Source organism: Chelonia mydas, chromosome 5 (genome assembly GCF_015237465.2).
Source record: "Chelonia mydas isolate rCheMyd1 chromosome 5, rCheMyd1.pri.v2, whole genome shotgun sequence".
In the NCBI taxonomy this organism is placed as follows: Eukaryota; Metazoa; Chordata; order Testudines; family Cheloniidae; genus Chelonia; species Chelonia mydas.
In genome coordinates this window covers 86,368,169-86,382,307 of record NC_051245.2, presented here as the reverse complement: position 1 = coordinate 86,382,307, position 14,139 = coordinate 86,368,169, and the positions used below count along the sequence as shown (strand labels likewise).

Here is a 14,139-nt window from a genome sequence, read left to right as displayed (position 1 = left end):
ATCATCATCAAAAACTGAGCTATTTTTCTGAACTTTGGTTTTAATAAATGCGTTCCACTGATTTTTATTGCAATTTGCTGAAAAAAGTAAATGATAATGATTTTCATTGCTAAGACCTTGCATGCCAAATTTCAGCCAAGAATAAATGTTTATGGCCAGCTAATAAAACCCTAGTAAACAGTGATCATTAGACAAGAGCAGGAATCATTTTAGCTTCTCTATAGCAGGCTGGAAATGTGACGTGATGATGGCCAATTTTTAATGCAAAAGAGAGTTGGAAAATACCACTCTACTTGGGCTTGTATACTATGGCCTTTTCTGTATTGAGAAAATTCATTTTTAATCAGTCATGTTGAAGGGCAAAGTCATGTTTAACATTCTATTAGTAAAAACATCTTTGTTAAAATACTTTTTAAGACAATGCATTTTCCTAGTACAGACAAGGCCTGTGATGCAGCTAGAGAATAGAATTTCCCACTGCGGATGAGAGCAAGCCCCAGCTTCCAGCATTGTGCAACATAAACCTGTTTGTATTAGGAAATCCTGACTCCCAGTGGTAAAGGATTTAAATGCTCATGAAATTTTGGGATTCCTAAAAGGCAAGATCATCATGACTACTTCCAGCAGTGACAAATGTCTAAGCATATTGAAACAGGTTAATAGAAGGCTTAGGCACGCATTGTAGTGTGCAACAGAAGACTTTCACACACATCAAACCAGTAAAAAAACCACTATGCCTTATAGTGCATTTTTGCAGCTTCCAGAATGAGCCAAGTTTTCAAATAGCTAGAGCCACATGCAAAACTGCACAGATTTTGGGCCTCATTTGTGCATGTTATTACTGCCGTTGCACACACAAACTGGCCATACTCAGACTAGATCATAAGAACTTAAAATTGCAGGATTATGATTTATGGAACAGTTGTTCTAGATTTCTAGACGTTTGTAAAAGCTATTAGATTTTTTTTTTTCCTAAGGTCTATATAGTGGGATTTTTGGCAGGACTGGCATCCCCAGTCATTTTTTTTTCTTTTAATTTCTCGCGGTTCAACCCTGTGAGACCTGTCTGACTCAAATCTCTCAACAAATATGTAGCCCAGAGGAAGTAGGATAGGAGAGCAGGATTGCAAAAATGAAGCTCACCAAAAGGAGAAATGGATTCTGCAAAACTGCTTTAAAAGGTTTCCTCCGGTGCTACTGCTAAAACAAACCTAAAATATTTGTGTCTGCAGAAGAATGTAATGGGAGACTCCTGCAACATTGTAAAATAGTGAATCAACTGGAATAGGGCAACTCAAGCCATAATTAATTTTCACCAGATTGTAAATAATATGCTAAGTTTTAACAAATCACACAAAGGTTTTCCCAAACACCAAAGCTTGTATTATATGAAATTCCTCACTCTCAAAAATGATCTAATGAAACCCTGATTTAAGCAAATCAACCTTAAATGTTTAAAGATATGAAGCTATTAATAAACAAGGAAAGCTGTAGTCAAAAATTGCCCAGTTCAGCTGAGCCAGTGACCTCCAGAGACCTGTGCTTTCACTTCAGCTCAGCAAGTTCAGGGTGTTTAGAAATGCTGAGCCACAAGCCTTACATAAACATGGGTCTTCATATTAGCCGAGCAAACTAGAGATGCTCAGCCAGTAATACTCACAGAAGTCTGTCCCTGGACATCATTCCAGGAAGATAGACGTGTCAAGCCTGTAAATTGCCAAAGGCCAGTGCATTGACATGCTAAAAGTGCAGCGTAGTGGTACATGTAGGTACCAATGCTAAAAGTGCAGCATAGTGACTTCATAGAGGCCTAAGACTTAACATAATCCTGGCAAGCTGTGGCTGCTGAGCCAGTAATTCTCAGAGACCTGTGCCTTGAGATCAGTTTAGCAAGTCTGAAGCCTTGACATCAGCCCCCAAACTAAAGGACCTCACAGAAATCTGTTCCGTGAAATCAGTCAGCAAGCTAGAGCAAGTAACCTCAGAGCGGTCTCTGCCTTGATATCAGACAAGTCAGCTTGAGGAACTCAGCCAGTATTGTCACAGATGCCCAAGAAGATGGAAATGCTGATTCAGAGACCTCATGGAAGTCTGGACTTTCACATCAGCCCAACACGCTAGAGTGCTCATCCAGTGGACTCACAGAGGCCTGAACTTTAATACAAATCCAGAAAACTATACGTGCTGAGTCAATTGCTTCCACAAGCCCTGTGACATTAGCAAGCTATAACTGTCATGCCAGTAACACTATGCCTTTACATCAACCCAGAAAACTAGATATGCTGAGCCAGGAACCCTCACAGGGGCCGCCCCTCGTAGAGGTTGCGGATGTCTTGAGGCATCTAGATAAACTTATGTGTAGTGCTGGGGAGAGCAGGTGGTCGTGGTACATGTAGGTACCAATGACATAGGGAAAAGTAGGAGAGACGTCCTGGAGGCCAAATTTAGGCTGCTAGGAAAGAGACTGAAATCCAGGACCTCTATGGTGGCATTCTCAGAAATGCTTCCAGTTCCACGTGCAGGGCCAGGTAGGCAGGCAGAGCTTCAGAGTCTCAATGCGTGGATGAGACGATGGTGTAGAGAGGAGGGGTTTAGATTTATTAGGAACTGGGGAAACTTTTGGGATAGGGAAAGCCTATACAGGAAGGATGGGCTCCACCTAAACCAAAGTGGATCCAGACTGCTGGCACTTAACATTAAAAAGTTTGCAGAGCAATTTTTAAACTAAGAGATGGGGGAAAGCCGATTGCTGCAGAGGCGCACGTGGATCAGATAGAGACTTCTCTTAGAGGAGAGTCGATTGATAGAGATTCTCTAGGTTTTAGTCAGGAGAAGAGGATGGAAGAGAATAAAGTATGGGCCAGATCAGACAAGAAACAATCACATAAAGAATCTGACACATCAGAAAAGGGCAGACAAATAAACAGTGACAAGTTTTTAAAGTGCTTGTACACAAATGCTAGAAGTCTAAATAATAAGATGGGTGAACTAGAGTGCCTCGTGTTAACGGAGGATATTGATATCATAGGCATCACAGAAACCTGGTGGAGTGAGGACAATCAATGGGACACAATCATTCCGGGGTACAAAATACATCGAAGGACAGCACAGGTCGTGCGGGGGGTAGGGGGGAGGCACTATATGCGAAAGAAAATGTAGAATCAAATGAAATGAAAATCTTAAATGAATCCACATATTCCATAGAATCTCTATGGATAGTAATTCCATGCTCTAATAAGAATAAAACAGTAGGGATCTATTATCGACCACCTGAGCAGGACAGTGATAGTGATGAAGAAAAGCTAAGGGAGATTAGAGAGGCTATCAAAATAAAGAACTCAATAATAGTGGGGGATTTCAATTATCCCCATATTTACTGGGTACATGTCACCTCAGGACAAAATGCAGAGACAAAATTTCTCGATACTGTAAATGACTGCTTCTTGGAGCAGCTGGTACAGGGACCCACAAGGGGAGAGGCAACTCTCGATCTAGTCCTGAGTGGAGTGCAGGATCTGGTCCAAGAGGTAACTATAACAGGACCGCTTGGAAATAGTGACCATAACATAATAACATTTAACATTCCTGTGGTGGAAAGAACACCTCAGCAGCCCAACACAGTGGCATTTAATTTCAGAAAGGGGAACTGTGCAAAAATGAGGAGGTTAGTTAAACAGAAATTAAAAGGTACAGTGACTAGAGTGAAATCCCTGCAAGCTTCATGGACACTTTTCAAAGACACCATAATAGAGGCTCAACTTAAGTGTATACCCCAAATTAAAAAACACAGTAAAAGAACTAAAAAAGAGTCACCATGGCTTAACAACCATGTAAAAGAAGCAGTGAGAGATAAAAAGGCATCTTTTAAAAATTGGAAGTCAAATCCTAGTGAGGTAAATAGGAAGGAGCATAAACACTGCCAAATTAAATGTAAAAATGTAATAAGAAAAGCCAAAAAGGAGTTTGAAGAACAGCTAGCCAAAAACTCAAAAGGTAATAACAAAATGTTTTTTAAGTACATCAGAAGCAGGAAGCCTGCTAAACAACCAGTGGGGCCCCTGGACGATTGAGATACAAAAGGAGCACTTAAAGACGATAAAGTCATTGCAGAGAAACTAAATGAATTCTTTGCTTCAGTCTTCACGGCTGAGGATGTTAGGGAGATTCCCAAACCTGAGCCGTCTTTTGTAGGTGACAAATCTGAGGAATTGTCACAGATTGAAGTGTCACTAGAGGAGGTTTTGGAATTAATTGAGAAACTTAACAGTAACAAGTCACCAGGACCAGATGGCATTCACCCAAGAGTTCTGAAAGAACTCAAATGTGAAATTGCGGAACTATTAACTATGGTTTGTAACCTGTCGTTTAAATCAGCACCTGTACACAATGACTGGAAGATAGCTAATGTAACGCCAATATTTAAAAAGGACTCTAGAGGTGATCCTGGCAATTACAGACCGGTAAGTATAATGTCAGTACCAGGCAAATTAGTTGAAACAATAGTAAAGAATAAAATTGTCAAACATATAGAAGAACATAAATTGTTGTGCAAAAGTCAACATGGTTTCTGTAAAGGAAGATCACGTCTTACTAATCTATTAGAGTTCTTTGAGGGGGTCAATAAACATGTGGACAAGGGGGATCCAGTGGACATAGTGTACTTAGATTTCCAGAAAGCCTTTGAAAAGGTCCCTCACCAAAGGCTCTTATGTAAATTAAGTTGTCATGGGACAAGATGGAAGATCCTTTCATGGTTAAGAGATAGGGAACAAAGGGTAGGAATAAATGGTAAATTTTCAGAATGGAGAGGGGTAACTAATGGTGTTCCCCAAGGGTCAGTCCTAGGACCAATCCTATTCAACTTATTCATAAATGATCTGGAGAAAGGGGTAAAAAATGAGGTGGCAAAGTTTGCAGATGAGTTAAGACCAAAGCAGACTGTGAAGAACTTCAAAAAGATCTCACAAAACTAAGTGATTGGGCAACAAAATGGCAAATGAAATTTAATGTAAAGTAATGCACATTGGAAAAAATAACCCCAACTATACATACAATACGATGGGGGCTAATTTAGCTACAACTAATCAGGAGAAAGATCTTGGAGTCATCATGGATAGTTCTCTGAAGACGTCCATGCAGTGTGCAGCGGCAGTCAAAAAAGTAAACGGCATGTTAGGAATCATTAAAAAAGGGATAGAGAATAAGACGGAGAATATCTTATTGCCCTTATATAAATCCATGGTACGCCCACATCTTGAATACTGCGTACAGATGTGGTCCCATCATCTCAAAAAAGACATACTGGCATTAGAAAAGGTTCAGAAAAGGGCAACTAAAATTATTAGGGGTTTGGAACAGGTCCCATATGAGGAGAGATTAAAGAGGCTAGGACTTTTCAGCTTGGAAAAGAGGAGACTAAGGGGGGATATGATAGAGGTATATAAAATCATGAGTGGTGTGGAGAAAGTGAATAAGGAAAAGTTATTTACTTCTTCCCATAATATAAGAACTGGGGGCCGCCAAATGAAATTAATGGGTAGCAGGTTTAAAACAAATAAAGGGAAGTTCTTCTTCACTCAGTATACAGTCAACCTGTGGAACTCCTTGCCTGAGGAGGTTGTGAAGGCTAGGACTATAACAGGGTTTAAAAGAGAACTGGATAAATTCATGGAGGTTAAGTCCATTAATGGCTATTAGCCAGGATGGGAAGGAATGGTGTCCCTAGCCTCTGTTTGTCAGAGGGTGGAGATGGATGGCAGAAGAGAGATCACTTGATCATTACCTGTTAGATTCACTCCCTCTGGGGCACCTGGCATTGGCCACTCGCGGTAGACAGGACACTGGACTGGATGGACCTCTGGTCTGACCCAGTATGGCCATTCCTATGTTCAGAGATCTGTCCTCTGTTATAAACCCATAAGTGCAGAGGTGTTGAGCCAATACCCATATAAAGGCCTTTTGGCTTCAACCCAGCAAACTAGAGGTGCTGAGGAGGAGACATCAGTGAGACCTGTACCTTCACATCTGCCCAGAGAACGAGGCACAGAGTCAGTAACCTCAGAGGGGTTTATACTTTGATATCAGTACAGCAAGGCAGAGGAGCAATGACAGAAACTTCAAAGGGTCAGAGGTATTTAACCAGTAGCCTCACAAAATCCTGGGCCAGCCAAATGAAGATGCTGAGCAGTGAGCTCACAGAGGCCTGTGCCTGGCATCTGCCCTGTAGATTAGCTGAGCAGGGTTTAAATCAATAAGGCTACTTGTGGAGTAAGGTCCTATTCAGCATAAATAAAGATGGTGGAATCTGACTCTTAGTCATACAACAAAAGCCAAAATAATTAACAAATGCTCCACAGTAACTGGTCAGTAACAGCCAAAGTTTCCAAAACCAAACTCAAGCTGTTCTACTCCTCCCCAGTAACACAAAGCAGCCATAAATGTGTTTTAATTGTCCTGTTAAGCCAGGTTTACAGTTGCTTTCTATTGCTCAAGTAGCACAAAACAGGCAGTGTGCACTGAGTCTGACACATAACATTTGCAGGTGTACCTCTGTATGCATGCAAAACCCACATTTGTGTGGACAACACAGCATTTGTAACGACACACTGGTTAAATGTCATCCAAACACTCACTTATATGCACTGATCCCCAAGTTCCACGTGTAGGCATTTGCACTCATAAATGTGGTTTTGAAGTTGCAATTGGGCATGCATACTTATTCCTCCTATTCTGCACATTCTTCTCCTAGATGATCCCCTCCCCACACCTGCCCATTCACTGAGAACTGGACCAAAGACAAGGGAGGGAGCAATGCTGCAGAGAATGAAACTGACCCACTCTTCTGCATGAGAAGGGTGTGATCCATGGGTCATGGAGACTGGTTTGGACACAATAATAATAATTACCAATGAATATTACATTATAAATACTAGACACTTTTGTTTATGGTTTATATGTTCAAACAAACTACAATACTGACAACCCCAAATGCTCAAAACCATGTATCAGGCCCTTAATGCCCTAAGATTGGCTTAAAAATAATGTTTTTAATATGTTTTTTCTATGCCTTCTGGTTTTTGTGCCATCAGATAACATTTTCAAGCTTTTCTCTGTAACCATGAGGGCTAGAAAAAAAATTTCAATTAAAACTGAGATTCTGTCATAAACATTTGTTTCCAGGAGCAGGGGCATTAAGTAACCCAGCATGGAACTTGCAATAAAATTGTGAGAGTTGGCAATGCTATTAAATAGTCACCCCTGTGAGGTAGATATTATTATCCCAGTATTAAAACTGGGGAAACTGAGGCAAAAAGGTTAAGGCCAACACTTTTAAATTTGTGTTTAAGGTTAGGCACCCAAGTTTGAAATATTTGGCATAAGTGACTTGCTCAAAACCAAACAGCAGGTTAATTGAGAATGGAACCCAGGTCAATAGATTTTCCAGTCCCAAACCTAGTCTATTAGACTATACTGTCTCTTAAAGTTTATACTATATAATTATTACAGAATGCATTAAATCTTTAGGATCACTCAGTACTTCCCTGTGATTTTCTTGGCACTATGGAAGCAGTTGGGGCTATTTCATGTCATTCTTCTAATTTTGAAAGTGAATGTCATATCTCTAAGTGATAACATGAGTTAAGCACATACACAGAAGAAAGATTAGGTCCCTAAGCATATATAATGTTCTTAACTGTAGAATCAGTTTACTAAGTTGCAGAGAATGTTGGAAGGGAGGAAATTTCCCATTCACCAATATTTCCCATTCACCAATATTTGATTTTATAGATGCTTTACTTACCTCAAGGGAATATGCTTTTCCAATTCCATCTCCTGCTCCTGTGACCACTAGGGGGAAAAATAAATTTATAACCTTTTGTTCGTCCTTTCATTATTCAATCTTTGTGTTTCAGAATTTCCTAAACACTAATGTCCAGTGCTCAAAGAGCTGGGCTAAAAGTGCAAACTTTAGTCTCTTTTTAGTTTTTTCCAAGGAACCTGCTTCCACTAATCAGTGATTAAACACATTGTACAGAAAGTATGGCTTATAATTCCCCTTAAAGTGCAAGCAGAACAATAATTTGTACCAATGGTGTTTCATTCTAGATATTTCATTTATTGGCATTGTGACTTTTTCAACTAAGTATAATTATCACCTTATTTAGCTCTTTTCAATGTCAAGGTATTTTAATAACATGGACTGATTAATCCTTATAGAAACCCTATTAGGTACAGTTAGATCAGTATTATCCCCATTATAGATGGAGAAACTGAGTCAGGATACCAAACCAAAACAATGGACTCAATTCTTTTCTGTAAAAGAATTTGAGGAAAATGTTCTAATCTCTCAGGAAGAGATTTTTCAGTGGCACAATGGGGCAGTTAGGAGCACAACCTGTTTGAAAGTAATGTGAGGTGGATCTCTTGAAAATTCCAGCCTTATCCCATGTTTAAGTACCTGTCATGAATACCACCAGCCCGGAGGAGTCTTCAGGTGACCTATAAAAATGCCACAGAGTTTCCTCCTCACAACTAGTAGCAAAACCAAAAGGTGCAATGAATGAATCTGGTCCTGCCCCTCTCGACTTCTCCCCACCCTAGACACAACTGGAGCTGAGTAGAGGCCCTTTGCCTCTTCCCCACTCTACATGGCTCAGACCAGCCTACAGGTATGTTTAAACTGCAATAAAACACCCTGCAGCTGGCCTGGGTCAGCTGACTCGGACTCAGGCTGTGGGCTATAAAATTGCACTGCAGCAGTTTGGACACTGGCATGTCCCGCCTTGCAGGGTCTCAGAGCCCAGACTCTAGTTTAAGCCTGAATGACTACAGCACAATTTTATAGCCCCGCAGCCTAAGCCTTAGTTAGCTGACCCAGGCCAGCTGTGGATTATTCATTGCAGTAAGACATACCCTGCCTAGGTGGCCTGTAAATCACAGTAGCAAGTGTAGTTCCCCCAGTCTCCAGCTAGTGCAGAGGATGCAGGGAGTGAATCCAGGCCTGCCAATCCCCACTATTCCCCACGGCCCAGTGAGGAGCTACTGGTGTCTTGGACCACCCCTCTTGCACTATCATGTTCTGCTCACGGACCGCACCATTGAGTACTATGACCCTTTCCATTCATTCTCTTGTTCCTCATCCTCATCTCCCTGTCCCCTTGCATCCCTCTCTTTTTGCCTCCATCTTCCCTTTAGTGTCTCCTCCATGCTCCTTTGCTCTGGCAAATCCTTCCCCACCACTCCAGTCCCATCTAATCCACTTCTACCCCACCAAACCTTAAAATACAATATCTTAATTTTTTAGAGAACAACTTTAAAGATGCTACGATCCCCAAGCAGGACATACATAGACCACAACCAAATCAAATTTGCCCTCATGTACGTGTAACCCTTCTCCCTTCACTCTCCTACCCATTCTCTTCAACTTTGTCTTCACACCTCCCATCATCTCTTCATTTGGCTTGAAATATCCTTGGTGCAGGGACCCAGCAACTAGAATGCGTTGGGTGCCATATAAACAATCTGACCATAGGGAACAAAGTGAACAATTCCCAGGTAGCCCCAAGAAGTTTTCATAATAAATGGAATGAAATGGGCACTGTGAGCATTAAAGGATTTTGTTTTGTGAGAGTCTCTGGAAAATATGAATTTGGGTAGCCTGAATTATGAGAGAGAGTTTTTAATGCCAAGATTAGCTGTTAATACACACACCACTCCCCTATGTCATATGGAGCCAGGAGCCCTTCAACAAAACAAGCAGTGATTGGTTAGGTTTCCCAGTAGACCAATAATTAAAAAGCCATAGTCTTCTGGGCAGAGCAGCAGACTTGACAGGTCTAGATCTGCCAATTTTAATTCTAGTGCCTTAGAATATCCTGCTTCATGTGATGCAATGAACTGTTTAAATAAACCTACCAATCTTCATTGAGCCCATTGACTTAAATGGGGTCAGGATTTCAACCAGAGAACTTCCACTTAATGAAATCCACTCCCCACACAGAGAGTCAGCACTAGACTTGTGCCCCCACTGAAGTCCCACTTAATTCTTCATTATAGGGTTTACAGGTTATTCAATAGTGACTGGGCATTGTGCTGGCCTTCTGAAAAGGGGTGGATGCCACCCATCAATAACAAAATGTAACATGTACAGTGAGATGTGATCTACTCCCATTAAAGTAAATGAGACCAGGCTCTTGAGACTGCAATCTGGAGGGGAAGGTGTTTACACCAAAGTTGGTATTTGATGCTAATGATGGCATCTTGTTATTAAGTAACCTCATCTGTGACACTTGTAATACAGGAATTCAGAAACTGCAATAAATCCTCAATCCTGCTTAATGCTAGCAGTTTAACAACCTTAAAAAATAATCTCTGCATTAAATATCAAGAAAATGTTTTATTTTTAAACACCAATATTCTTCTTTTGAGGACATGTGGTACCTTTAAAATGGAGCAGCCAAGTTTTGAGTCTACTGTAAATGTGGATGTCAATGATATTATTATTGACAGGTAGCCATTCAGGCAAATTACATAGGAACCAAGTTACCATGAACATAGGAAACTACTTTCAGAGGATGGGGACAGATGTTCATGGTAAATTAGTTGCTTCATAAATGCTATATCAGGACACTAAGGATATAGGCAATATTATAAAACTAAAGCACTTCCAGCAGAGAAAAGGTGATAGAACTGGGATGTGTGCAGTATAGGGAAGGATGAGGAGGGAGTTAAATTCCATATATATGTATTTTAAAAAAGAACATATGGTGTTTGATACCATTCTGATTATTTTCTTGTATTCCCAAGTACACTGAAATGTCTGGTTCATAAAAACTAAAATCAGTGGAACCCCCCCCCCCCCCAGCAAAAGTTACAAGCTTAGTTCTTAAAAGGGTTAGGGGGAGAACCACTCATGATTAGTAACACAGAAATTCATCACTCAATTATAGCAATAAAAATGTGAAGAAAATTCCATTACCTGCCCATTCTCCCATTGACCGAAAGAAAGACTGAGGCAAAGCATTCCATACACGTGGGAAAAAATACTTCAAAAATCTAATGCATTTCACCAGAATAAACAGACAAATTAGACCCCCAAAAAGAGTGAGAAGGTGCTGTTGGAACTCTCCCATGGTGAACATAGCCAGTGAGATTGGATGAAATACCGACACTATCTTCCCCTTAACTGCCTCCTAGCTCACTTCTACTCTCTGAGCATTGGCAGAGAAGTGTACAGTCTAATCAAATCCACTGGGTCATGTGATTTTTTTTTTCCCCACTGAGTGCCAAGGGTTTAGATTAAAGTAATTTCCCTATACTACACTCAGATTGGTAAATTACTGGAAAAAATAAAACCAAACTAGGATTTCTAATACCTGTTTTAGACAAGGTTCTTTTTTTGGGAAAACATCCAGGAACAAAAAAGAATTTTCATAGAGACTAAAGATGGGCCTAACCCAAAACCCTGGATGAGAACACCTTCAAATTTGGGGGACATTCACATCCAGATCTTTTGCTGCTGGACAAACTAAAATCTTCGATGCAGACACCTCAAAATATTGGGCATATTCATGTTGAACTAGGATCCTACTCTGTGGCCTGGTCTCATCTCTAAATTCCCAGACAAAAACCTCTATGTTAAATTGCTTTTGAGGCTGAGAGTATACCAGTAACTTAAGGATAAGAAATATACAAGAACGTTGTAATTATCCCAAGAAGAATCACTAGAAACAGAATATTCGGGGTTACGTTTAAACTTATTATAAAGCCAAACATGTTAAAGTATGGAAATACACACTTAAGGCACTCAGACAACCTTAACTCTCCTCTGTAGCAACAACATGAAGGGAAAAGAAATGAAAAACCAATCTTTAAATATCAGTTTCATCTAATTTGGGACCAGAAACACCAAACTGCATTAATCATATGCTTATTACAGAGCAGAATAAAGGTTGTTTATGTACCTGAACTATGCATTTACATATTTTAACTTGCATGGATTACTTACAAATTTTAAAACTCTTTTAGCCAAATAATCCTGGCACGTGCATAGTTCCCCTCACACTGCTGACTTTCTGCCAAGAGAATTGCAGTATGCAGATTAGTTAAAGAGGAAAGGTGATGACTGATCACAATGGTCTTACTGCAGGCCCTGTCTATTAGTTTCTAATTAAAACAATAACAATAATTAATAATTTCACTTAATTGCAACCTGATTTCTTCAAAGGTAAACTGTGCATGAGATTCCAGTGAGTTTTACCAAAATGGAAAGTTTGAAGTGTTTGATATTTGTGTTATTCCACAATTCAGATCATTCTCAAAAACAATCTGAGTGCTAAATTTCCTAAAGTACTCCTTTTTTAACAACTTGCAACTCAAAATTATTAAAAAATACTTGCAATTTCTCATGAAATTCATTATGTACTCAGAGTGCTGTAAGTTTGGAGAGGATAAAGTGTTCTTCATACATAACAAGGAGATTGAATCCCTTCTTTAAGTCAAAATCTCAGTACAACTTTGACTTTGGAGTTGCCACCAGAATCTTCATAACAACAGATGGAAATTTTTTATCAAAACTATCTCCCTACCCAAGCAGATTGTTTTCTACAGCATATTCAAGTACATAAAAGGTTGTTACAAGGAGGAGGGAGAAGAATTGTTCCTCTTAACCCCTGAGGATAGGACAAGACGCAATGGGCTTAAATTGCAGCAAGGGAGGTTTAGGTTGGACATTAGGAAAAAGTTCCTAACTGTCAGGGTGGTTAAGCACTGGAATAAATTGCATAGGGAGGTTGTGGAAACTCCATCATGGGAGATTTTTAAGAGCAGGTTAGACAAACACCTGTCAGGGATAGTCTAGATAATACTTAGTCCTGCCATGAATTTAGGGGACTAGACTAGATGACCTTTTGAGGTCCCTTGATTCTATGATATTCTAATGATTCATACACTCACAGATATTAAGGTCAGAAGGGACTGTTATGATAATCTAGTCTGACCTCCTGCACAATACAGGCCACAGAATCTCACCCACCCACTCCTGCAATAAACCTCTCACCTATGTCTGAGTTATTGAAGTCCTCAAATCATGGTTTAAAGACTTCAAGGTGCAGAGAATCCTCCAGCAAGTGACCAGTGCCCTATGCTATAGAGGAAGGCGAAAAACCCCCAGGGCCTCTTCCAATCTGCCCTGGAGGAAAATTCCTTCCCGACCCCAAATATGGCAATCAGCTGAACCCTGAGCATGTGGGCAAGATTCACCAGCCAGATACCCAGGAAAGAATTCTCTGTAGTAACTCAGATCCCACCCCATCTAACATCCCATCACAGGCCATTGGGCCTATTTACCATGAATAGTTAAAGATCAATTAATTGCCAAAATCATGTTATCCCATCATACCATCTCCTCCATAAACTTATCGAGTTTAATCTTGAAGCCAGATAGGTCTTTTGCCCCCACTGCTTCCCTTGGAAGGCTATTCCAGAACTTCACTCCTCTGATGGTTAGAAACCTTCATCTAATTTCAAGTCTAAACTTCCTGATGGCCAGTTTATATCCATTTGTTCTTGTGTCCACATTGGTACTGAGCTTAAATAATTCCTCTCCCTCTCCGGTATTTATCCCTCTGATATATTCATAGAGAGCAATCATCTCTCCTCTCAACCTTCTTTTGGATAGGCTAAACAAGCCAAGCTCCTTGAGTCTCCTTTCATAAGAGAGGTTTTCCATTCCTCGGATCATCCTAGTAGCCCTTCTCTGTACCTGTTCCAGTTTGAATTCATCCTTCTTAAACATGCTGTCTTTCTTGCTGTCAGATCTGGAACATGAGCCTCAGGACTCTTAGGGTCTAGTTCCAGCTCTGCCAATGACTGACAGTGACCTTGGGGATTTCCCTTTTCTGGGACTCAATTTACAACAACTATTTACAGGTTGTACTGTCAGAAAGTGTCTCCTGATATTCAGCATCAGTTTTCCTTTTCTTGCTCTCATCCAATTACTGCTAATACTATGACAATCAATTCTTATCCATCCTTGATCTTTACAACCTATAAATATTTGTCCAATTATAATGTCCTTCCTTACCCAGTCACTGCTTATCCAAGCTCTGTGTACAGAATCTTTTCCTACAGTTACCTAAA

The 14,139-nt window shown here is 40.2% G+C and overlaps 1 protein-coding gene across 1 annotated transcript in view; it reads right to left on the bottom strand.

Annotated features, from left to right (window-relative positions):
- The window catches only part of HSD17B3 (hydroxysteroid 17-beta dehydrogenase 3), a 36,575-nt gene that overhangs the window by 15,874 nt on the left and 6,562 nt on the right, over positions 1-14,139 (bottom strand). Inside the window, exon 3 of the mRNA XM_043546243.1 lies at positions 7,802-7,848. Within this exon, the coding sequence (XP_043402178.1) occupies positions 7,802-7,848 (47 nt within the window). The remainder of the gene's footprint in view (positions 1-7,801; positions 7,849-14,139) is intronic.